General features: G+C 40.0%; 2 protein-coding genes across 3 annotated transcripts in view; one reads left to right on the top strand and one right to left on the bottom strand.

Annotated features, from left to right (window-relative positions):
• The window catches only part of KCNC1 (potassium voltage-gated channel subfamily C member 1), a 127,397-nt gene extending 119,333 nt beyond the window's left edge, over window positions 1-8,064 (top strand). For both annotated transcript variants that reach the window (XM_050335840.1, XM_050335841.1), the window contains one exon: window positions 6,319-8,064. In XM_050335840.1, the coding sequence (XP_050191797.1) occupies window positions 6,319-6,500 (182 nt within the window). In that variant the 3' untranslated portion in view covers window positions 6,501-8,064. The remainder of the gene's footprint in view (window positions 1-6,318) is intronic.
• SERGEF (secretion regulating guanine nucleotide exchange factor) overlaps window positions 1-26,671 on the bottom strand; it is a 152,919-nt gene that overhangs the window by 2,106 nt on the left and 124,142 nt on the right. Inside the window, 1 exon segment of the mRNA XM_050335845.1 lies at window positions 1-147. Coding sequence (XP_050191802.1) covers window positions 1-147 — 147 coding nt within the window.

The raw sequence follows: 26,671 nt of genomic DNA, 5'->3' as shown, positions 1-26,671 counted from the left end.
GACAAAGAGCCATGGAGTGTCCTGCCCCACATCCAATCAATTTTGCACGACTGAGAGCTTTGACTGGCTTTGGGACACAAACATTTGCTTCTGTGCCATCACCACACATCCCATGTTCATTCCATCCCCAGGAGAAGCACTGGCCACCTAAAAGAGAGGACAGAAAATACAGAATAAACACCAGAGAAACGTAACAGCTTGGGATAGTTCTGAGGAGCAGATTTGTCAATTTGTCCTACTTAAGTTCTAAGAAATTCTGCTAAGGTGGGGAAAAAATGTTCTGGTTCTCTTGAAAATATAAATAAACACAAATGAATTATTCTCCATCCTGTTCCACATTGTTAACAAAATAGGAGAGATTAAAATAACAAAGGCATTTGAAAATCCCTTAGCAAATACATGGTTCAGTATTTTTGCAGAGCCCACAGAAATCTCTCCGCATTTTAAGAACCCTCCCTGAAATGAAGTGGAATGCCTGTCTTTCAAGTTCCCTCTAGTAAGCAAAAGTATCATAAATCAAGCACAGTGACTTTAATCACTCACAGCATGATCTGTAGGGCTGGGGAACACAGAGTCACAGAGCAGCCAAATTAAATTTCATTCCTAGTTTCAAGTTCACATGTCACCTTTTTCCTTTAAACACAAGTCTTTGACAGCCTGCCTTACTCTTAATCATCCTACATCTTCTGCTTCCTTTGACATCATTTCACTGTTTTTATTATTCTTATTTTCGCTCATAATTATTTATTTTTGTAACATCTACTCTTTTATATCCCAAATAACGATTGAGGTATTACTATTACCCATAGTACTCTTCCTTGAAGAAGAAATATGCAAATTTTGTTCTATAAATGACTGGCATAATAAAAAAATCCACCAAAACCCCCTTATTCTGAACTACAGGATCTATTTCTTCCCTATTTTCTATTCTTTATTTGGCTGTCAGAAACTGCGCCTGTGACTTTTTGTAATAAAAAAGAAAGCCATCCTGCCATATAATCATTTTTCTGATGCCACTGGCATTTTTGAAAAACAGCAGGTATTAACAGCATGAAGTATATCATTCCAGATTCCAAATAACGAGAAGTGTCGAAATTCAAAAATCCAATCCCAGGCATAATTTTACTTTTTGAAATTCAGAAACGGATTATTGCAAAGCTAGCAGGACCACCTTTCCTGCAAATCCAGTAATATTTCACTGTCATCTGCTCTGTTTAAATTATTAGTATATTAAAGTTCTTCTCTCCTGTAATTAAGTGTAAACATTACTGAAGTCAGATGTAATTAAACAATGACATTTCATTTTCCTGATGTAATTAAACAATGACATTTCAGTTCCCTGACAATCTTTAAGGCAATGGAACACAAAACACCACTAGAACATCCCAGCAGCCTAGACACATCTCACCTAATACATCAGCTCTGTTATTCCTATCTCAGAAGGCATCAGATGTTCCCAAATGTACACACATGTGCTGCTGAAAAATACCAGAAACCGAATGTGTAACATACACCATTTAAATATCAACAGAACATCCCACAAGTTAATGGGATTTTTTTCTTGTAAGGTTCCAGGTAAAAATGTTTATGTAAATATTGAAAAGCAGGAGAAAGACACCCCAAACCCATACTAGAGACATATGACAAACCAATTATTCAAGGAAGCTGCATTTCTTTTTGCACAGGTAATATGTGAACCCCGCAGACTAAGCCCATTTAAGAGTGGGGAAACTTCCAGTGGAAAGGAAATACAACATGCCCTTGCATGGATTTCTTTATTTATTTTTTCATCCCATCCCATCAGAACAAGAGAGAGGAAACCAGAAAGTTTCTGATCATTCTGTATTACAAACTGCTCAGTGGAACATTAATGGTACAAGAAACATTCAAAGAAACAGTGCAATATTAACCTCTCAAACTGATAAATATATGTAGTGAAGCATCTTTTGAAAAAGCATCATAAAAACATTTACAAGCTAGAAAACCTCCAGACATGATCATCTCCCTTAAAATAAGGATCATAGAGCCTTTTCCAGCTTTTACTTCTCCAAGTAGGTAGATAGGCCGCCAAAATAGGTTTTTCTACATGATTCCAGTGAGCTCCAAGGTTACTGAAGTGGGATGAGAGTGAAAACTGGCAAAAGAAAAATTAACTAGGGTTTATGTATGAATGGTCTTATTCAAAAATGCCTCATACATCTACAGAGAGCCAGGAAGAAATCTGAAGAGATGAAAGGGCAGCTGACAGATATGGAATTACAAGCCACAAAAATGTTTCTCATCACCACCAAGTCAGAATCAGGAAAGCTAAAAGGCAGAAAATTTTTATTGTGAAAATAAACGGTGTACTGTACCACATCTGCCTGTAGAAGATTTAGCCAAAGGTTTGTCCATAAAAATAGCCAGATGCTTGATTCATGTAAGAGAAAACAGAATTTTCAGGAAACATATCAAGTCCATTTTTTGGCAATAACATATTAACAAAACTTGGAGGAGGGCTGGGCAAAATGACTGCAGTGAGAACAGTCAGGAGGGAACAAGCAGCTATGTGAATCACTGGCACAGAAATTGAAGTCAATGAAAATCGAATGTAATGAAGCATCTATTTAAAAAATTACATGGAAGGAATATCTGCAGAGTTAAGGAAAGATCCTAAGGAGATCTAATGGTTAGCCTCTGGACAAAAGACACCACTTCATGTAAATTTCTTTCCTTCTTTTTTTTTTTTTTCCCCCCCTTGCTTGTTTTCTTTTTGGTTGCTTCTATTCACAGTTTGTTGCTGATAAAAACCTCAACACAGACCCAGCAGCCCTACATGCCTTCACAAGAAAATTCAATTTCTATGTCTGTGCCAGACCTTCCCAGGATGAAAAACCATTAGAACGATGTGTATGAATGCCGCTACAAACTGCCTCTAACAAAAATTAGCACAATCACTGTAGCATGCTCTCAAACGAAATGGTTTGTGTTTGGTGAGGTGAGGGAAGGTTGCTCCATGTCACTATTAAAGTGAAATCACGTAAGACATTGCGTTCACCTTTTCCCATTTAAAACATAAATACTCAAAGTACAAATGGAAACCACAGAACTCACATGGCAACGCCACGTGATCCCAAGGGAATTTCAGTGCATGCCCAGTCACACTAGCTGAAGTTTAAAGCAATGCTATGCAGAATTTTCCCCCAAACATTAAATATACAAAACATAGGGAGAAAAAGGTCCTTAACAAATCTGTTTTGGTCAAACAACACAGGAAGGGGCTAGTGCCCTCCTTCTGTCTGCAATAACAATCCAGGCTTTCTTCAAGGTAACTGAAGTGACAATGGCAATATACAAGTTGATTAAACTGGAGAAAAGTATTTCTAGGAATAATAAAGCTGCATCATAGTGGACAGGATTCCAGAGAAAGTAGAGGATTTAGGGTCGCATCTCATTGCTGAGTACTTTGTTCTTCAGATGGAAGAATCAAGGTTAGCAAACAAAGATGCTCTGGGTAAGATTCACTGCACTTAACTTCAGCCACCTAAAAAATCAAGCAGCTTAGGTATAGATCATTATCCTCTAGTTTTTCGGAAGAGCTAACGGAGACATCTACATGTCTCCAACAGGCAATTCATCTTATTCAAACACTGGTATTAAAATCAAATCTATCTCACTTCAGTGACTATAAAGAGAGACCAAGTGGTTGTCCTAGCCCAGGCACATCAGTTTTATGCAGCTGAAGACAGTTTAAGTTAAATCATATGCCGACAATCAGCCTGAAGGCAAAGCAAGGAAAACTGGAAACAAGGAAGATGCAAATATCACTGCAACCTAGCTTCAGGCTACAGTCTGCTTCTAAACCAGCCTGTGCCCTGGAGGCTTATTACTGGAATCTTTAAAAGATTCTCTTTACTGTTTTTCCTCTCCCACTCTTTCAACCACAAAAACAGAAGTTCACCTTAAAGACAACCCAAGTATCTTGAGGCCAAGCCATTCAAGAGAGAGCTTCACATTTTAGGGATCTGTTAAGATGTTTTAGTACAGCTCTATTATATTGGCTCTGTGCTCTTAGTAATGCTTCACAACACCTCAAATTATTATTTCTTTTTAACCTTAAATTAGTGCTACTCTACAGATGGTTATAGACAAAGTTACAGTAGGCAGGAGATCAGCTCAGTGCAAGTCAAAGACTTTAAACAGCATCAGGGCTGGACCTCAGACAAAATTCAGGTGTCTCAGCCACCTTTCCTTGACTATTTGAAAGCATTCAAAACCTCACAAGGAACAACATAGCACTACACAGGAGGAGAGATTTAGACCATACTTTTCCCAAGGAGTTGCAAAAGACAAACGAATAAATGTTCTCTTTTTCTTTTAAAGGCCATCTGGTGGTTCAGCATGTCATGTAAAATAAAAGTAAGAAATATCCCTCTAAACTTTTGTATTTTTGATAGCAGCAATTCTGTTATTAGTGCAAAAGATCTGCAGTTTTAGAATATAAGAAACAGGATTGATATCAATTGTTTTCTGAAGAAAAAAATATGGAAATGTATTAGTAACTAAAAGGGAAGTCTAAGCATTCTGCAAAATCTTATTACAGGCAAAGCCTGGTAAGTGGCATGTAAGATGATATCATCTCAATACGCTATATGGTACCTCCAAAACTCAAAAATAACTATGAAATTCATATACTGAATTTTAATTATGGAGCCACATTTTCAAGGAGCAAGCTCTAGGCAGCCCATCCAGTTGCTGGTGGAATTGCTCAGGACCAAAACCCTCAGGAATGTGTGTCTGGCTTTACAGCGAGTAAGCTGGATAAAAATCAGACACATTGCATTGCTAACACAACACACAGATAAGAAAAAACATACATTTTTGACATTAAGTACAAAGTCCTGGTATTAAAGACATGCTGATTTCAAAGTTAGCCTCTGGTCAACAATCTGCCCTCACTCCACATGAGTAGCTTCTCCCCAGGCAGTGGACCTAGACCACTCAGTCCCCTCCTCAGCTGTCGTTTTACACAGGTGAAAAATCACATGACTGTGGTTCATCCTGGTACCTGGAAAGAACAACTTTCAACGTCCTCAAACAGCTAATCATAACAAATGCATGAAGCTTGCACTACATGGACTCCTCTGACTTGATGCTCTAAACTAATATCTTATGTGAACTATATTTTTTTCCCAGCAGAAGCACTGTTTTGTTGGTTGAACCTTCTCTCTGCCTGTACTTGTGTAATACAGCAGGGACTTCAAACTGGGTCAGGGCCTCAAGGCCAACTGTCAAAATATCCAATTATAATCCATAACTACCTATTGAAGACAGTCAGAAAATCGACTTGAGAATACAAGATGCCTAGTATGGCTTAGGCACGTGCAATACTGCAAAAGGGAGCGATAAGGCTACACATATCCTTTGCAATTAATTTCAGTTGGGAAAGTCTAATTTCTAGTTTGTTCTTCAATATCAGTGTCTATCCCACAAACAGAAAAGGAGTACACAGCCCATCTAATCTCTTCTGTTCTCATTTCCATAGGATATGAATAGCTGAGAGTTACAAAACGGGAAAGGGAAGGAATCGTGTGTTATAAGATAATTTCCAAGCACACAGTGAAGGGCAATGAAGCACATCTGGCACAGCCTGAAAGCTGTATATGGAGAAGTTCCACATACAGAAATGCAGAGAATTAGGGGAAGATGCAGTAAGAATGGCACTTAGCAAAAAAACCCATAGCAGATTCATGCAAACATGCTGCGCATTTTCCTGTGCACTGTTTTAAGCATTGGGCAAATAACTGAGCCCATCCCTAGAGGAAGTGCTATCCTGCCAGTTTACAATGACAATGGAAATTTTGTTCTGTTCTCACAGGGCACTTCAAAGCAGGAGCTGAATGGCTCACTGCACAAATTAATATGTATCTGTTTGAGAGAATCATTCCACATTACATCAAATAAGCCACGGTTTAGGTTACCACTCAGGCTGGTTTATGATGGATTTATTTTTTCCTTCTCAGCTATGCATTTTGAAGCCAAAAATGGAAGAAGAAATTCACAAAACTGTATCCTATGATTTAAAAATGAGACTTGCAACTACAGATTTCTTGGGCTGCTCCACCTTTATAGCTTCTATGGTGAAACTGAAGCCCTGTAAGATGGAGATGGTTGCTTTGTTGTGTTTAGGGAGCAAGGAGAGAAATCTACTCCAAGGATTATCTGTTCATATTTCTGTTTCCACAGGGAAACACAAATGGTACTATGTCTGATGCTCACAGGGGCTGCACAAGGTTTTCCTTTTGGTTTTACTCAAACATGTCAATTCCTTCCCAACAGGAAAGCATCTCCAGCTCAACACAGAACAAAACCTGGGCTCACGACTTTGTGCAAGACTGAATGTAACTGGTCCACTGACAATTCATGAGGATTATATCATACATGAAGCAGCTGCAGTGCAGAGAGGATTAAGCATTAAAGATGCTTTTTTTTACACCTGTAGAAGACAAGAAAATCTTTAAATTTTGCTTGCTTAAGTACAGGACAAGAACAGATGACAGAAACTAGTTAATGAAGAGATTTGTCTTGAGGCTCTGACTGTGGCACAAATGTCTGTTCCATCAGAATATCAGGCATGGCAGAGAGTGACATTCATTCAGAACTTACATCCCTGCCTCTCACAGTGACAGGCATTAAATGTGTCACAGTGCTTTAACTTTGTGTGACCAGAACTAGACAATCACGATCTCATCACAGAGCCAGAGACTGCAGTCTCATGACCCTCTGTATGATGTGAAATGGAACATACAGAAAATACCTTAGATTAAGTGCTTAGTAAGAGGTCATCCATGCAAAGCAGTATGTCAGAGCACATCTAGAAGACTGCAAGTTATTCAAGGGTCCCACGGGACCACATGGTGCCATGGCCACTTGTGCCCATATATTTTGGGTATTAAAGCATTACCATTTCAAATTTACTTTACACGCACTTTAAACTTATGTAAATGATTATACAAAGAAAAGGAGGGGACAGCTGCGATTCACCTGATGTACAGTGTTACATCCAAGATCTAGAACTGATGGTCATCTTCAGCATAGGCCTGGGAAAAGTAATAGATGAACGCAGAAGCAAGAATCTGGGAACCCCCTCAAACTGCATTCCAGTACTACATGTAGCTTTCAAAGCACTAAGCAAATCATAGAGCAGGAGAAAGTACAGTCAGCAAGATGAGCAGCAGCATGCAGGTGAAATGACACTTCCTCCTACTGCATCGGCTGAAGTCAGAAACAAGAGATCCCGCTGGGCTCTCAGGAACTCTCTCCTCAAGAAAGAACAGCTAGGTTGGAAAATGGTGTTTTGGAAATGCTTTGGTGCTTAACATGTTTTCTAAGGCAACCCTTTGCAGAACTGGTCTATTTACAAGCATGAGCTTTAAGGCAATCACACAGACCAGGCTACAGATGACTGTCAGTCCTTGGCAGCTTATAAAAAATACTGATACAACAGAACCTAAAAAAATATTCCATATGGTCACATTTACCTTCTTCTTATCTGACTGCTATTCTCTTCCCATGAAGGGCTGTTTGCACTGAACAAAAGCGAGCATTCTAGGGTTTATCTCTGAAGGCGTCCTTTTCTGCAGAATACAATTCTCTAACTCAGAACCAAGAATCGAAACGTGTAAACCTTCCACATGGGCATCTTATGTAAAATAGCTTTGTGTTTAAATGGGCTTAAGTTTGAACTTTTCCCCTTTCATTTTCCCTTAGCAATTGCAAGGCTGCATTTGGTCAATTTTCAAGATACATGATATGAATGTGCATTACTGTTGAGTGAAGTCTAAAAAAACCTGCTTGTTGATATTAAACAAGTGAGAGCTTTTTCCCCCCATGCTTAACAAGTAATCTGAGATGAATTCCAGCAGTCACAAGCGAAAGTGTTGGAAATGCAAAGAGAGAAATCAAGGAAACAAGTGGTCACTGAGTTTCTCAGTTTCCATCTTACTGATTGAACTAGTAGATTTTCTCACAGCTACGCAGTCGCCACAGAACAAAAGCAGTTGCAGCTCAGCAATGACGTTATTAGGATGCTTTTTTACACCTGTAGAAGACAAGAAAATCTTTAAATTTTGCTTGCTTAAGTACAGGACAAGAACAGATGACAGAAACTAGTTAATGAAGAGATTTGTCTTGAGGCTCTGACTGTGGCACAAATGTCTGTTCCATCAGAATATCAGGCATGGCAGAGAGTGACATTCATTCAGAACTTACATCCCTGCCCCTCACAGTGACAGGCATTAAATGTGTCACAGTGCTTTAACTTTGTGTGACCAGAACTAGACAATCACGATCTCATCACAGAGCCAGAGACTGCAGTCTCATGACCCTCTGTATGATGTGAAATGGAACATACAGAAAATACCTTAGATTAAGTGCTTAGTAAGAGGTCATCCATGCAAAGCAGTATGTCAGAGCACATCTAGAAGACTGCAAGTTATTCAAGGGTCCCACGGGACCACATGGTGCCATGGCCACTTGTGCCCATATATTTTGGGTATTAAAGCATTACCATTTCAAATTTACACGCACTTTAAACTTATGTAAATGATTATACAAAGAAAAGGAGGGGACAGCTGCGATTCACCTGAGGTACAGTGTTACATCCAAGATCTAGAACTGATGGTCATCTTCAGCATAGGCCTGGGAAAAGTAACAGATGAACGCAGAAGCAAGAATCTGGGAACCCCCTCAAACTGCATTCCAGTACTACATGTAGCTTTCAAAGCACTAAGCAAATCATAGAGCAGGAGAAAGTACAGTCAGCAAGATGAGCAGCAGCATGCAGGTGAAATGACACTTCCTCCTACTGCATCGGCTGAAGTCAGAAACAAGAGATCCCGCTGGGCTCTCAGGAACTCTCTCCTCAAGAAAGAACAGCTAGGTTGGAAAATGGTATTTTGGAAATGCTTTGGTGCTTAACATGTTTTCTAAGGCAACCCTTTGCAGAACTGGTCTATTTACAAGCATGAGCTTTAAGGCGATCACACAGACCAGGCTGCAGATGACTGTCAGTCCTTGGCAGCTTATAAAAAAATACTGATACAACAGAACCTAAAAAAATATTCCATATGGTCACATTTACCTTCTTCTTATCTGACTGCTATTCTCTTCCCATGAAGGGCTGTTTGCACTGAACAAAAGCGAGCATTCTAGGGTTTATCTCTGAAGGCGTCCTTTTCTGCAGAATACAATTCTCTAACTCAGAACCAAGAATCGAAACGTGTAAACCTTCCACATGGGCATCTTATGTAAAATAGCTTTGTGTTTAAATGGGCTTAAGTTTGAACTTTTCCCCTTTCATTTTCCCTTAGCAATTGCAAGGCTGCATTTGGTCAATTTTCAAGATACATGATATGAATGTGCATTACTGTTGAGTGAAGTCTAAAAAAACCTGCTTGTTGATATTAAACAAGTGAGAGCTTTTTCCCCCCATGCTTAACAAGTAATCTGAGATGAATTCCAGCAGTCACAAGCGAAAGTGTTGGAAATGCAAAGAGAGAAATCAAGGAAACAAGTGGTCACTGAGTTTCTCAGTTTCCATCTTACTGATTGAACTAGTAGATTTTCTCACAGCTACGCAGTCGCCACAGAACAAAAGCAGTTGCAGCTCAGCAATGACGTTATTAGGATGCCTTATTTTGCAAAGTTTAAAATCGTAATCTTAGCATCTCGCAGTGGCTCAGATGATGGCTCCCCTGCAAGTGTCACAGTGCAGCTGTAACAGTGGCAGCACTGTAGGACGTGTGCGCCCAAGAGCTTTAAAATACCTAGCTTGATACAAGCTATAGCATAGCTGTAGTCCGAGAGAGTTCGGGATGAACTAACCCTCCCTTCAGGGCAGGATTTGTGGATTACAAGTTTCCTCTGTGCTGCAACTGTTGTACCTGAGTTAACCCACTTGTATCTGGTTCAAGTGTGCCTATACCACACTGTACTGTAGTGCAAGCGCACATCTAATAAAACCCTATGGCTCATGTGCCTTGTCTGTCTGTCTGTCTCAGTTTGTGCCTGTTGTTACAGGGACTCCTATACTCGCCACTGTCTGGGGGTCTAAATGGGGTAAGTTTAGATCTACACAGATACAACAAGGGCTGGGTCATTTGAGTAGTTAGAAAAAGAGTAAAAATTGAACACCTTGGTAACATCCCCACATTAACACTGATGTCACATACAGCCACCATTCCCCTCTATCTCATACAACATAGTTCTGTGAACTAATGGGACCCCTTCCAAAGAAGAAATTAGAGAGAGAGTTGACAGAGCTGTGACAAAACATGAAAGCAAGCAAAATAAAAAATAAAAAAAAAATTCCCATGATTCAGAATTCAAACACAAACCTTAAGGAGGTTTACTTCAAGTGTGTGCACCAAAGGCAAGTCACATTTGCTCAGAAGGGCTGATGAAACACAGTGCTTTTACCCAAGATTAGCTGTGCAGGGCAGGGCTGGTGATAACTTTCAATTGCAAATGAAACATTACCTGAATATTGAGGGGAAAAAAAAATAATAAAAAACCACAACAAAACCCCAAACAAACTGCAAACAGTTTTTGACATACTTCCCTTCTGGTGCAGAACAGATATCCTGGGCAAGATATAAAGCACAGCTTGATAATGTTTACCTTTTTACATCTGTACAGACTAATTTTACGCTATTCTCCTTTATTTTTATTCACCAAACTATTTAATTACAAACCCATAATTGTTGATTAAAAAAAAAAAAAAAAAAAGGTTGTTGAATTTCAATATCAAGCTGGCAAAACCTGAGCATTTCAAGCAACACACAGAGCTAAAGATAGAGAAACCCCAGCCTTGAAGTGGCACAGAGTACATATGGGTGCATGCAAACACCTTTTACAAACTCAGGCCAGTTAGTCTGGAAATAACCCTGCCACAGCACAGCTTCTTCACATTTCTACCTACCAAGTGACACCATCTGAGTTGTTCTGGTTAGTAGGAAAGGTAAACACCAGCTCTGCCACATGAGGTTCAGGGTACATTTTGGGGACACCTCACCACTTTGCCTCCATCAGCATAAGATGCACCTAAATTCTGAATGGGGGTTAGCTCCTTAAGTAGAAGGAATAGATCAAGTCATTCCCTGGAAGAAGGCAAGCGCAAAGAGTGTCCTGAGACAAAAACCTCCTTCAATCAATACTGCAAGATGTTTTCTGACAGTTTCTCCTCTATTACATTTTTTTTGGACGCTGGCAAAATAGCTGTAGTGAAAACAGCATTCACACATCAGGTGCAGGGATCTGAGGTTGGAAAGGAAAAATCTGTCTCTGGCACAGTGACAGGAAGAACAGCTGATGGGCAGAGGGATTCAGAGGCTCCATGCCAGCTCCAGAAGGTTGGAGACCAGAATGGACAATGCAAGCTGGGTCCCTGAGATGCTGTTTGGCGCTATCCCATCTGATCCTCTGCATAACCTCAGGGAGAAGAGGAAACCAGCTGGAATGAAGACAGGAATATCTGACACCATTTTGGAAAGACTGTATCTGCCAGAGACCTGGGATAACAAAGTATTATTCAGAATAAAAAAGACAAAATAAATATCTCTATCTCTGAAAGAATATATGGCCAAATTAGGAATTCAAGAGTTTTGTTCTCCTCGCTTTGAAGGAAGCGGGAACACTGGAAATACGGGATCTCCATAAATGGGCTTTATTGTTCTCTCCTTTGTCCATGCAGAAAGCCAGTTTCTTCCATTTTATATTTGGCACTAGACTAATTACAGAGCAGGAGCAGCCATAGAAAGCATCCTAGAAAAAAAGCTAGACAGAAGATAATTACTTGGAATGTAAGGCCACACTTGGCCCTATGACAAATATTTATCATTACTCTAAAGAAAAAGTAATAGTATAAAAAGCTTTTAAGTTATGGATAATATTATAATATGATAACTCACAAAATAGCTTAAAAGACTAAAACCAAATCAGCCCAAACTTCTGGTAAAACAGAAAGCTTCAGTATGCAGTGAGAAAAGCAATACCTGGCATGCATGCATGTCCACAGGACTACATATATAACATACAAACAGGTGAATGCTATACAAAGTAGTTCTCACTAACCTGCAATGTGAATGTGAGAGAAGCTGAATTTATAGTTTACACCACTGGAAAACAGAACAACCAAGCATGAAGATGACAAAGTCAGACAATGTTGATATCTTTCCTTAAATAACTTTAAAAGTGTTTTTCTCTGATTTAGTAGTAACAGAATACCAATCATGAAAATATTTCTTGTACAGTAAAGCCAAGAGATCTTTACTCTTCAAGTTCAGTTATTAACAGAACCGTCTCTATTCATGGGTGAACCAAAATGCCATTGTGTTGATTCTGGAGGCTTCTTAAATCTACTCAGGAATAGACAAAGCAAAACTAAGAATTTTAAGTGTCCAATCAACTTTGCAGAAGTGACTCACGTTCCCAACTCATTCAAAGACTTAAAAATGCTAACAATCCCCAAATAAGAGCCTTTTTTTTTTTTTTTTGGGGGGTGGGGAGAAGGGTTGGATGCTCAGCAGCATTTTAAAGCTCTCTGTATAACTTTTGATACAGAAAGGTTAAAAATAAATACCATAATCTTTAGCTGCCCAGCCCAACCTGCTTTACAAACTTGCTGTCAGAAAACATTGAGCCTTCTGAAAAATCAGATACTTCTCAGACAAAAATCAGAAACCCACAGAGATTTCTACTGCCCTCCAAAAGCTTTAAACAATTTTGAACATACTGATGTAAACTGATCTTCCAAAATGTCATCTATGCACAGGCAACTCAAAATGTTGAGCAGTCAACAAAACCTTCTATAGCAAGATGATGAGCTCTGCATTAGATGCCACTTTAGCAAGCACCATGCTCTATCTTCATGGTTTTACTGCATCTTTGGTATCTGGTTCATCCAAATACACACGAAAGGGACTTAATATTAATATTTAGCTTAATATTTAGCTACCTGATGGATTTAGTTTGTTATCAATTTCTGCATGAGAATGCCTGTTATTATGGAGGAAAAACTTTACACTTGAATAATTTCTTAGGATATAGAAATTATTTTCATGTCTAAATAGTAGCTATCATTTAGAACATTTTAAAATCGCTGTGTTGAAATATGGTTCAAATAATTTCAGTTGCTCTACTTTTCAACACCTTCTCTCCTAGCCAGCGTGTCTTGCTGACAGGTTGTTCATGGAACTGTTTACTTTCCAGCATAAAAGATTTATCTTTTTCAGAAATTTCTTAGGAGACGTTTCTAATTAATTAGTCTACAATTCCCACACCACTTTATTTATCTTTTTTTTTAATTAGGTGTTGTGGGTTTTCTTGTTTGGTTGGGGTTTTTTATTTGTTTTAGAAAGCTCCCAAAGCTCTCGCAGGCAGAAATACTTCTTGCTCTCTCTGCAAGTGATGCTTTTTGGATGCTTTTGCTGCTGTGGAATTTTTTGCCTCTCCAGGGGACAATTAAACAATGACAACCCTGTATTGACCCCAAAGCATAATTCTATTTTTGAAGATTTCATTTGACTAACATGATACTGACCACAACTTTTCATCTGGAAGGCAATGTAAGTCGAGTTCAGCCACATGTCAGCGTGCACTGGCTTGACCCAAGTCTCAGGAGGTGCAAAAATTACTTAGCTGGCAAAGTGATTAGGTAACCAGGCTGACTAAATGGATGGATTCAAAGCTGCTTCTCCAACTGGTAATCAAGAAAGGTCTTAACAGGATTTAAGAACTGAAGGCAAGCCTTGATGGGAATAGCGAGGGGACCAATTGCTTATCCTGGAAATGAGAAAAGAAGCCATGAGGAAAACATTTTGACTCTGGTTGAAGGCAAAATCCTAAGTCATGACTAATTCCTTAATTTCCAGCTATCAGTCTCCGTTACTAAGGCTTTGCTCCTTCTGGCCATGTGACTCTAAACTTTCTCATTATAGAGGGAGAATTATCCTGCACAAAGCAAAAATATAATCCTCCTTCCTGAGCTCTGAAGGGATCTGGTCAGACCTTCCCTCTGACAAATGGCAGAAACCATCACAAGAAGCAGTAGACAGAAGAGGACTGCACCTCTGAGTGCTGCCTGCATTACTGACTAAAGGCTACTCACTGACTCCACTATTTCTACATATTCCCATCTCATTTTGACTATTTTTGCTATTTTATATTGTTATCTCTTTAGGTCAGGGGTCATCTTTCACCACCTCCTCTACTACATGGTCTGACCTCACCTTGAGCCCATGGATGTTGTGGAATAAAAATATATAATGAAAAAAATCTGCAAAAATCTCAGTTTTATTTAATCATCCACAGGATTAGATTCACACTGCTTTGTAAATCTGTAACTTCAGAAAAAAAGTTAATAAAAACTCTGCAGTGAAGGTGTTACTCAGTCCTGGAATTTTGGTTCCTCTGTGTATTTAGAATATACTTGAAAAATTAAAATTAAAACTTAACATAAGATGAGACATCATGCCCTTCCTTAACTGTCCTTTCTCACATGGTGACTGATATGAAATAAACCCATATTACTTTATTCAGTCATAAAAGAACTCAAGAAGGGGAATAATTAAGGTAAAGGCCTGCTTTAGAGCAGGCATAGGAAAATGCTTTTGATTACCCATCTACAGACCAGGGACATTTATCTTTCCCAAGCAAGTTTACAGTTTACAGCAGTAATTCATACAAACTCCTTAAATTAATGGCCATATAGAAATGAGAAAAGAATACACAGTGAAAGCAGAATTCAGTTAAGTAAGTTCAGTACAGAGAAGCCATGCTAAAAGCCATTTTAGGGCTCCTGAATGCATATGAGATCTGTTGAGACAAAAAGCCTAAGAGTCAGCATTGATTTCAAGTCTGTGCTGTACAGACCCTGAGGATTAAGTTAAGCACTGTATTCTCGAGTCAGAACAGCAGCATTCTGTGAGCATGACATTCCTGCCTCCATGGAGGGTTACAACTCAGAGGGCTTTAAAAGGCAACTTAGTCCCTCTTTTCCTGGAGCAAAGATAATCTGTGAACTGAGATTATTTTTAATTCATTTTGGTACTTATTTCTTATCTTCCATTTTCTGCGTCCAGCACCTTTTTTCCCCCATAAAAAGGTATCTTTTGTGCCCTTTCCATGCTGTCCTCATCCATACAGCATTTCTGCTGATCTCTGCATGAGGACAGCATTAGCTGCAAGGATATCAGTGCAACGTAGAATTTGCTCTGTACCTGCACACCAGTAGTGTCTCTTTCAATCTTTCTCTGCCAATAAAGGATTTTAGGGGATTGCAGGTGGTTTATTTTCTGTGCAAAAGGCTTGGAGCTGCATCATGTAACTATAGCGACAACTACTGTGAAAGCTCTCAATTTTTATTGACATGCCTCAAATCACCTCACTGGAAAAATTTCTACAAATGGAGAAATAGAAAATTAAACATCCTAAAGGCCAAAGAAAAATATTGTGGTGATCTGCATCTTTATGCATTGCTTAAATACTTCCCTATGGTAATTTGCTTCTTTTACTTTACAGTGGTAACATTAAAATAGCATTTTAAAACTCACAGTTTAAACAGTAATTTAAGCCTCCACAATGCCAAAACAGAAGATACATGTGCAATCGGCTCAGAAAACACTGGAGCACATTGCTGTATTTGACAAAGATTCATCACTGGGAAACTGACACTACATAAGTGGAAAGAAGAATAAGGTGCACACATTTTTTCACAGAGAGTAACAAACATTTGCATAGGGATATACTGAAATATTCATCTCTTACAATCAAGACAAAAGATGCATCTTCCTAAATGATATTTCTCTATCTAAAGGATATGCTTTTAAAAGGATTTTCCCATGTTCACAGCAGCTGAGAACTGTGTGAAAATGATACTGGCATGCTCTGTCCCAGTCTTAGAGTTCTACAACTTGATAGACAAGTTTGATATTCCAAATACAATAAAACAGTTCCAAGCTCACAGCAAAATATGAATATGCTGCAGTCTGAAATGGCCTCAAATATCCTGGAAAGTTACCAAATCACTTACGTTGAGCTTGAAAATGCCACCTCTGAATGTGCTTCCAAGGCCATGATCCACAGTGCTGGAAAATTGATCCTTGCTAATGGCCACCATTTATAGCCTTAACCTTTACTACATTACTTCAATTCTCTCCAACAGCTCAAACAATATAAATAAAAAACATTTCCAAAGATTTTAACAATTACCACCAGAGCAAGAACTATACCTGCAAAAACCTTGACCTTACTGACAAAGTGTATTTGCCAGTCAGTGGTCACAGGAATTTGCCAGTTTTGCAGTCAAGGAATCAGACCAAAATACTTAAGCCCAGTTGCCTGTTATTTTTCATTTTCAGGTCTGCTGCCAGGATCTATTTTTCTAAAAAGGAACAATAATCACAATGACTTTTTTTATTCTACTCATCATCCAAAACAAAAATATTTAATAGCAAGGTTTAGGGAAAACTACTGAGCTGTTAATATAGTTCTTCTGAATCTAATACTCTTGTAGTACACAATGCAATCTAGGCTGCCTGGAAAGGATGAAAATGATGTGTTGCTATGGAAACAGGAAGGCACATGTTTAGGTTGCTCATCCCTTAAGAGCTACCCCACCAATATTTTTAAAGTCTACTGATAAAATTTTAATCAGTGATTAGAATAAAATGAATTTCACCTCCTGTTGGACACCAGAATCTTGGTTCAGACAATGTCAAGCTGTTTTAATGTGCCTTGCATCCAACTACGCCCCACAGCATTAAGAATAAATTTATGCACAAACAAAATGTCAACATGCACTCTTCTAGCTCAGCTACTTAAAATTATTATTCCACACTGCAATAGATACCAGCTTCCCAATTTAAAATCTTGTGCATGTAGATTGTGCTTTTTAATTTATTAATTGACGTGCCATACCTCCCCTTCAAAAACCCCATACCACCTCAACAAATCAACTCTTCAGTTATTACTGGTTTAAGATCATCAACTAGGGATTTGCCCATCGGGAATGTGACAATTAGCCCAGCACTGGTGTTACTACTCACTAGATCCCCTAAACATCTGCTACTTCCTAGAAATGATAGTTCCCATCTTACCATGACATACCTACAGACAGATCTTTCAAAACATTGGGGCTTCCAAAGTAAAAATGCCTTTCCAGACACCAATCAGAAAACAGGCCAAGTTATTTGCTGGCAAAACTCCACTTGTTTCACTATTATCATAGCAGTGAATCTGGCTCCAAACACGCAGCCATTAATTATCTGAACAGTTTTAACTATGTCAGTACACTTATTTGTTATCCCATTGAGAGATCAATAAGCAAGAGTTGGTTGATGCTATTACTAACCTATCACCTCATTCTTTAGAAATAACCAAGTACTATGCTAAGAGTATCAGAGTATGGTAATAAACGGTTAACAAGCTCTGTATTTTGGACCACAAAACAGTAGAGCAAAGCTGAAGAGACAAGAAATCCATACTGTGAACAAACAGCTGCACTCTTTTTAAACACAGTTGTGGTTTAACTCAGCAGGCAGCAAAACACCTCACAGCCATTCCCTCACTGCCCCCCAGTGGGACGGGACAGCGCGTCAGAAAAAGGTAAAACTCCTGGGTTGAGATAAAGACAGTTTAGTAGGACAGAAAAGGAGGGGAAAATAAAAATGATAAAGGAACACACAAAAGCAAGTGATGCACAATGCGACTGCTCACCAGCCCCCAGTTGATGCCCAGTCAGTTCCTGAGCAGCAGTAGCAGCCCCCTCCCAAGTTTTTTGTTTAGCATGACACCATATGGTCTGCAATATCCTTTTGGCCAGTTTGGGTCGGTTGTCCTGGCTGTGTCCCTCCCAGCTCCTTTGTCCCCTGCTAGCCTACTCACAACAACTAAATCAGAGTGTTATAAATATTACTCACATCCAAAAAACTCCTAGAAAGGAAATTTACTATCTCAGCTGAAGCTAGAACAGCAGCATACATTATAAATTATAATCTTTAAAATTTCAATTAATTTCCATTAATGTATACAATATTTCTCTGTTTCAGTATTCCTGGCAGAAGGACTTCAGTGGTCCATTGAGACAGGGAAGAAACCAACTCCCAGACCTACGAACCACGAATCTTTACTGCACTGAGATCCTGAACCAGAATATTAGAAGTGTCAATGTCAGAAGAGATATAAGTGACAACAGGAACAGTATGTCCTTTAAAGAGGACATACTTATCTGGTTTCAGCTTCAGAGATATAGAGTAGGGGTGATTTTCCACACTCTGCTCCCAGAACTCACCAGCACTTACAAGAATATGTCAGCCTCTCTATCCACTGTTATATTTAGGATTGAAGTTTTCTAGAAAAACCCTGACACTAATCTCCTGATCAACTGTACCAAGATTTTTAACGTGTTAGTTATTTTTAAATTAAACTTGAAATACACTGATTTCCTCCAACAACACTCCCATTTCCTTTTCCTGGCTTTATAATTAATATGAAGACATAATAATTGCAGGCACAACCTTCCTCCAAACCAGGATCCCACTGTGTAGGCATTACGCAGTAGCTATATTTTTTTCCTCCCCTCAGGTATCCACTGTGATATTTTAAAAGATTTATTTGCTTACAGCTAAACAGATGATATTTACTCACATTACAAAACTTCTGTCATACAACACCAGCATTATTTAACCACCTTCTCTTAGGAGACATACCAGGGACAGCAGGTCAGGACAGTCACACACCGTCTGGAAAGGCTCACACAAAGTACACACAGAGTGTTCCTTTTCCAACCATGCAAATATAACCTCAACACAATCATTATCAGCAGGATAATTTACAACCAAATATCTGATTATTTTGCTAAATAAATATGTTCATTTACCCCTTCAGCAATAAAAAACGGGATCTCAGCAATACAATTCCTCTTGGCTCAGAAGGTCAATAGGACAGTTTCATTCCTGTTACTTTTTAAGGGCTTGGCTGCTGCCTGGGCAGCCACGCTGGCTACAAAACTATTTTCAAATGTCCTTCCATCCAGGCCTCTCTCCCGTGAGCATCAGCCACAGTAAGGAATCACAAAATAAATGCTTCAGATGCAACAGCACTAGCTCTGGCTTTCAACAGAAGACTTTGGAGACAAACAGCTTATGGAAAACAGAAAATGACAGTGACATTTGGAGTACAGCGTCCCCAGCCTCCCTTCCTCAGGAAAGCTTCCTTTTAGTCATGATACTTTAGCTAATTCATATGATTTTTATTGCCTAAAAGCCAGTGTGTGGCTATGCTAATCTCCTTTTTATCATGTCTGTATTTTAAAGCCAAGTTATTGTCCAGAACTTTCATGGATCCCAGGCAAAAAAACAGTGTCAGGACATGGAATAATTTACTCGGGACCTCTGGAGATCACCTGCGTAAACCCCCTGCTTGAGTGCTTACCACCACACTATTCCTGTGACTTGACATTTCTGCACTGCTGTGTTACACTTTGCATCAGGCACAGTATGCAGAGAGACTGGTGGATGCAACTGGTACTCTGGGGCAGCTTAACATTTTCTCATCTAAACCAAATTTCCCATTTTTCCAAACTCATAAGATCTTGCTTTTCCGTCCACTAGCACTTCTCTCCAGACAATAATCCTCATTCTTTGCTGAGACACTCAATGTGACTCTGCAAAAAATCCTATGCACTAGCCAGCTCCCAAACTGTATAATTTTCAAAAAGGGTTGGGTTTTCACCTTTCTTTTTTAATTTAAAATGCACACATGAAGTTAATTTCTGCAGATGGAGTAAAATGTACCACGTGAATGAGGCAGATTAGCTTTTTCATTGGACACTGAAGGGTTGCTATGATTCAGACATGCTTTAATATTTAAATTTCCACAAGCTGCAGATATGCTGATATAAGAACAAACGTCAGAAGGCTGATCTATTCTGAGATCCATCTCAGAAAAAGGTCGACAACACACTTTGAAATCAGGCTCTGTTTCTGTCTATTGGAATTTGACAGATTTCAGTCCCTGGAGTAAGAGAGGATTGCCAAAGAGGAATCCAACAGTACGGTACAGCTTTCACACTATCATGAGGAGACACTATACAGTCATTCCTTTTGTCCTTAGTGGAAGATGTAAGAAATAGTAAATTGCTTTATTTATATACACTGGGCCTCTTGGTCCTCATTTTCATTTTCAAAATACTCTTTTTTACACAGATTCCCATTTACTGCTTGAATTTTGCAATAGTGCCATACCACTTAACTCCACCCAGGAAATTGACTCTGCAGTGTTACTTTTGCCTTCTCTATAGGTCAGGGCATCAGAACCACAAGGTCTCAGTGTGCTTGGATTTGGTTTGAGAGTGGTTATTTTTCCTTTCTTTCTTAGTGACACAAATCTTTATGCTGATTCCAGTCTTAAATTCTGCATCCTGAACAGTGCGACGACTGGGGAAAACAAGATCTACAGTGTCAGCCACTTACATGTGTTCTCACGTAGTCACCATCTGTTTGATAGTCCCAGAAGTCAGCAGCTCGTATCACAAAAAGCACTGTCATATTAAACACCCTGCTGACACAGAGACCATGGAGTGAGGGACTGAGCTTGCTGAGCCATCAGGTTACGGCCTCAAAATGTACCAGCAAAGAACCACTAAATGATAGTCCTTCAAGGTCTTTCTCACCCTCTTCCTTTCCCCAACTCCAAGCTTCCCACTGATGATGAAACTGCTGCAGCTTACCTTGTATAAATTTGCTAAATAATTGCAGTTTTCAAAACTTGCAACTCCACAAATGTCTTTTATTGTATGTGTTGGCAAGAATGAGGTTATGCTGAGAGAAAGGAAAAAAAAAAGGTCGAGACAAAGGTTACAAAAGTTACAATCCTTGTCAAAATAAGGCATTTGCCCTCCATTCAGTAAAATGACTTAGCTTAAGTGACTTAAATAGGACCAGGGAACCACTTTGACTGGCCAAAAGGATTGTCTCCTGGGCTCTTACAAAGGAACGATCCAAAACTCCTCTGTATGGTAGGATGCAGTTTGCTTTCCCCAGCTTAACTGGTCTAGTCTATGTCCGTGTGTTTGGGGAAGCTCTGGCCTTGGTATCCTGTCCATTCCCAAGGGCTTGAACAACACAGTGGGCTCTTCATGAGCGTATTGCTTAAGCTCTGACCCTAAGAGAAAAAAAATCTCCAATGTCCAACTGCCAGTAGATGTCCCAGTGAAGGACTTGGGACTGTCACTGCAAAACACAGCAACAAAAATTTCTGTCATCTGAAACAAAAGGAGCAAGCTCAAAAGTGGTAACCTTCATATGCCTTCAAAACCTTCATAAGCCACACGTACGTAAAACATGTGTGCAGAGGTTTAAATCAAAATATGGATATACTGAGCCATTATTCCTTGCTATAGCATCTTATTTACCTTAAAAAAAGTACAAATTCTTCCCATCTGCGTTATTTGTGAGATTTTAGGCTTAATCTTATTGTGTCAATTTGTTTCCCAGGAACAAATGATCCTGACAACCTCCAGCTTCATGCTTGAGTTGATCTTGCTAACAGAGATGATGATGTAGGATTTACATTCCATAATTCCTTTCAGTAGATAAGCAGATTTCTGTTTTTAGAGAAAGACACCAATTATTTTTATGCTATGTATACATATGCATTTTTTCTAAGGTTAGTTCTGGAACACTTAAATCTACTCATAAATGTAGAATGAAAATTTTCTTAGGCATGCAGTTCCTTTTCTAGCAACTACTATTTGACAGCTGAACTGTGAAGTCTTACTCTTCCCTTTTCCCTTTCCAGCCTTGTAGAAAGAGCCTCGTAGAGGACTCTGCTCATGAAGGTATCACTGGATCTAACTGTTTCAGTAACAAGAGCCTTGTTTCCCAGAAAAAGAAACCCAGCAATAGGAGTGTCGGCATGGAGATATATGCAGAGGATCCTGGAAAAGCCTCCAAGATTTTCTGCCAACTTTTACATTTTGATCACTGAGCTCTCAGCTCCCAAGACAACCACGATAGCAGACACTTCATACAGTCCCAGACTATTGTGACCCAAAGGTCACATCAGAATAGTACTAATATTATTTCTCTTTCGGTAGCATCAAAAGAGACACTGACAGGAATACCAGCCACTGTCCTGCCCCGTGTTCCCAATACCCTATTATTCAATACTTTGAATAACAACGTCAAAAGCTGATAATTAGTAACTGAGAATCACTTTTGTGATAATACAGCAAGAGAGCCAGTGCACTTCACATGGACACAAGGGCTGGGTTGCCAGGGGGCTCAGACCAGGTGGAACCCACCACAGGAACAGTGTCATGTTTCTCCAGAGAGCAGCCCTTTGACACAAGATCTGTCACTGCCTCAAGCACTGACCTGCCCTCCACGCACTGCTGCATTCTCCTAACTAAGGTAAAACCTGCCTTGTTCTTACAACGGCTTTCTGAGCCACACAAAGAAATATAATCAGAGACTGCCAAACCCCAAGGAGATGAGGCAACCCAAGGGTAGGCAGACAACCATGGACACTGCAGGATTAGGGGCAGAACAGCATCACAATTACACCTCCCTGGCTGGAGACAGACACCCAAAGGACTGACTAGGAGCAAGAGGAAGTTTAACAACACAGTATCAGCTCAGAGCAGCAGTAGGAGATGAGCAGGCTTCCTTCACACTGCAGGGGATCAGAGATAATTCAGAAAACTGAGATTCAATTTAATATAGAAAATTAAAAGGAAACCAAGAGAAAAATTTGGGTCAATCTGGTGTGCACATGGCATTCTCACTGACGAACAAGCAGAAAACAAGATTTTTACATTTCAGAGGTCTCCAGAAATGAGCAGCATCCAGAAGCTCAGCAGATGGCCTTGAAAAAATGGCCTATTCACTTCAGAGCCCCACTGGGAGCTGAGCCCTTTCAAAATAACTGGAACAGTCTCTAGATATCAAGCAACTACCAGCAAAGGAGGTGATTTTGCTTTCACAGCATTTCCTCTGGTGCATTCCAAGTTTTCCATGCTCATTTGCGTATTTTCAGTTAAAATAACCGTTCTTATTTTCCTAACTGGTCTTGCAGTCAGCAGCAGGGGAGGAAAAGACTACAAACAGAAGCACTCAGTAGTACAGCCTGAGAAGTGCATCTGAATCTGCAGCCCCAGGACTCTGACACAGCAGCACTGGGCAAGCTTGCTGCTTCCCCCGACGTTCCAAGGACGGTGGGGTACATCAGCCTGTGCATTTGTATTCCCTGCCACTGCTTCGGCCTGGCCTTCCTCCTCGCTCCCCCCAGCACAGACATCATCTCATCATCGGAGAGATGACCTGTGAGCAAACTGCATTGCAGCCTGCACTGCCTGGGCACTGAGCCCAAGGTGAGGGAAACAACATGTAACAAAGCTACACAAACAACAGATATGTACAGCTCTTGACATGCCTGGCTGTCAAGATGTGCATTCTCCCTCCTGCACTGAGGACTCACCAGCAGATATATAATGTTGCTGCAATCTCCAGAAACACCCTTTGTCTCTGCTGTATACGTAGAACCAGAGTGCAGGCTAATTTACTAAAAAAATTAAAAAAAAAAAAAGAAAGGAGAAATGGATGTATTGGTAGCAAAATATTTTCCTGTGCCTACTGCAAAACTGGTATCTCCCACTGACCACAAATACAAAAAGGAAAGTACCTGTGAGAGGGAAGATAAGGCTTTGCTAACAGTCTAATTTTCATTTGGAGGTGAAGGGAGCCCTAGCTGAGCAAAAAGGTAGAGGAGATAAAAATCAGAGATGGTGAAAGCACATTCATAAAGGGCAAGAGGGAAGGGGGGGAGAAATCAATCACAAGTACAGACAAGATCAAACAGCAGCACACCAGTACCAGCCATATTTCCTTGGGAAAAAAAGCTGCAGGATGAAGAGGCAGCACAGCACCATGCTGTGAGGAGTGCTGCTCTCCGCACCCACTGCATAGGAGAGAGTTGTTCTTTCTCCATAGCAACAAGATACTTAAAAGCCAACCTGGAGACTGGAGACCAGCTCAAAAACAAAACACAACATGTATCGATTTATTACCTCTATTTTAAGCCTCAGCTGGGAAGTACACAGGATAGCATTTGTTTAGCCTGAGGAAGCATCTTCATGGAAAGCTTTCTCCTCCCATTATACCTCCCTGTCTCAGAAGCAACCCTCAGTGTGAAGCAAACTGTGGCACTTGCACATGTCCCCTACTCTTAGGTAATGCCAAATACATTAGGCACAAACACAGCCTGAGGTGCTCACAGCTGAAGCCCATACACTGCTGCCTTTTGCAGGGACTGCAGGGAGGCACTGATACCTCCAAACTCTTGTCACAGGACTCTGGGAGGGGAGGAGGGGAGGGAGCCACAGCCTTTTGCTGGGAGAAAAAAACCAAACCAAAACACACACACCACAAAAACACATAAAAATAGCAATAATCATAATCTTAACAATAAACAAACAACACTCCCAAACTTGCTGTTTAGTAGTTACCAGCTCAAGTCACTGTTTGCAAGGGCTCAGGATGCTCATATCCTGTCCTTGAAGCCTGCCTATACCTGCTTGGAAACAGCTCTGCTCAGGCACCTGAATGACTTCAATAAAGCCATTATGCTGACTGCATTGGCAGAGCTCTGGTAACATTACAGACCTCATCTCCTCCTCAAAGGCACCGATGGAGCCTGCACAGCACCTTCCAGAATGCATCAGGGTTATTTAAGAAGCTCATCAAGTTTTGGGTGAATGGACTGTACTGAAAAAGCTGCAGAGCAGCTCAGGTTTTAGTCCTGGCCTTCGTTTAGCTTCGCTGCTGGGATTGGCTTCCTCTACTCTTTTCCTGCAAAGAACAGGCATGCAGCATCATCAGCGTTATCCAGAACAAGCACAGCTGAACAGAGCACAGAGCAGCACTGCCTGTACTCAGCTCCAAGTGCTTTACAAATAGCTGGACAGACAGGGGTAGTGCAAACAAGGCCACTCTGGTGCAGTCAGTGCCCTTTGGGATATGATGGCTTTGCAGGCTGTTGAGGACAGGGCGGTGCAGAGAGGTAAAGTGTTTACACAGCACCGAAGCAGAGAGGCTTTTGTCCAGCGGAAAAACAAAAACCTGCTGAGGGCTGGGAAACGCAAGCTAAAACTGGCACCGAGTCCTGAAGAACTAGTGGGAACTGAGTATGAGGTGGCAAACACAGTAAATGCAGAAAGTTGTTGATTATGTACAAGGCATGCCAAAAATATGCTACTGTGTGCCAATTTTGTTTGTTCCAAAGTTTCCTTCACTGCAAAATGCTACTTCATTTGAATGACCACAGAACTTAGGGAGGAAAGAGAAGACTGGTTTAAGATTATGCAAAGACATATTTCCAGTGTCTGCCGTGAAAGCCATAGTTTGAATTTCATATTAGTATTAAACATAGTTTTAGTTTAGATTCACCCATGAGTCATAAGTTAAAAAAAAAAAAAAAGAGTACTGTACTCAGCAACTTTGCCTTGGCTCAGCACTATTATCTTACAGACTTCATCTGTACATCTGCTAAATCAAGAACTCCAGAAAAAAAATCCAATCCACATACACTAAACATCCATCTGTCTAACCATTTTTTCTATGGCTAATGTACTTGAATGAATATTTTGAATATAAAACACAGAAATGGGCCAATCCTTAACCACTGTATTCATTATGGGTCTTGGTTTTTCATTTCCTTGTGCAACATTTTATTCAATAATAAGATACTAATTTTTAAGCCACTGACTCAATTTACCATTACTTTTGAAAAAAAATTACTTTATCCTACTATAAAATATTTCTAAAGGAGCTTCATGGAAAGGATAAGAGTAACATTCATCTGCATAGATTATGAAGCAGAAAGAAAAGCATGAATCAGCTTGTCCTCATAAAAACACATTTGCTAACCAAAGTCTGTATCCCATACAATTAGTTACAAGTGCGGAAATATTTCTTTTAGTAAGTGGTTTCAAAGGTTGCCAGGAGCAAATCTCTGTGGAATGCATACAAAGTTGTTCTGGTTTTTTTCTGTGTAGGTTACCTTACTGAACTCAAAATGGAGGAGCTTTTTAGGAGCTCAGGGAGCAACACAGCTAAAATATATGGCACTTTTTCTTTCTTTTTTTTTTTTCCCCTGACAACTAAAGTGGAAAATAAAACTACTTATGAGTCTTTAGCTCAGAGCTTACAGTAGCTTCAGAAAAGCACAGTTTCCCATGCAGCCAAGTTTTACCCTAGCTATGGAAAATTCTCTTGCGTCAGAGAGAAGAGATGCTCACCCTGGCCCACATTCCTATGTTCTAAAGCACTGTCCTAACCCAAACAGGCATGAAGATAACATTTAACCCCTCAAATCCACTTCAAAATGCTGCAGGGCTGCGATGCAGAGAGCAGCAGGCAGCTCTGGAGAGTCGCCCTGGAAAGGGCTGTCAGCAGTTCCTGTGCACGGCCAGTCCCACACCTGCTGCATCCCACCACCAATAATCATAATCTTAACAATAAACAAACAACACTCCCAAACTTGCTGTTTAGTAGTTACCAGCTCAAGTCACTGTTTGCAAGGGCTCAGGATGCTCATATCCTGTCCTTGAAGCCTGCCTATACCTGCTTGGAAA

Source organism: Myiozetetes cayanensis, unplaced genomic scaffold (genome assembly GCF_022539395.1).
Source record: "Myiozetetes cayanensis isolate MyiCay16 unplaced genomic scaffold, myiCay2020 scf6-25, whole genome shotgun sequence".
Lineage (NCBI taxonomy): Eukaryota > Metazoa > Chordata > Aves > Passeriformes > Tyrannidae > Myiozetetes > Myiozetetes cayanensis.
Note: the sequence above shows the minus strand (reverse complement) of the source record. Positions and strands in the feature narration are given on the sequence as shown.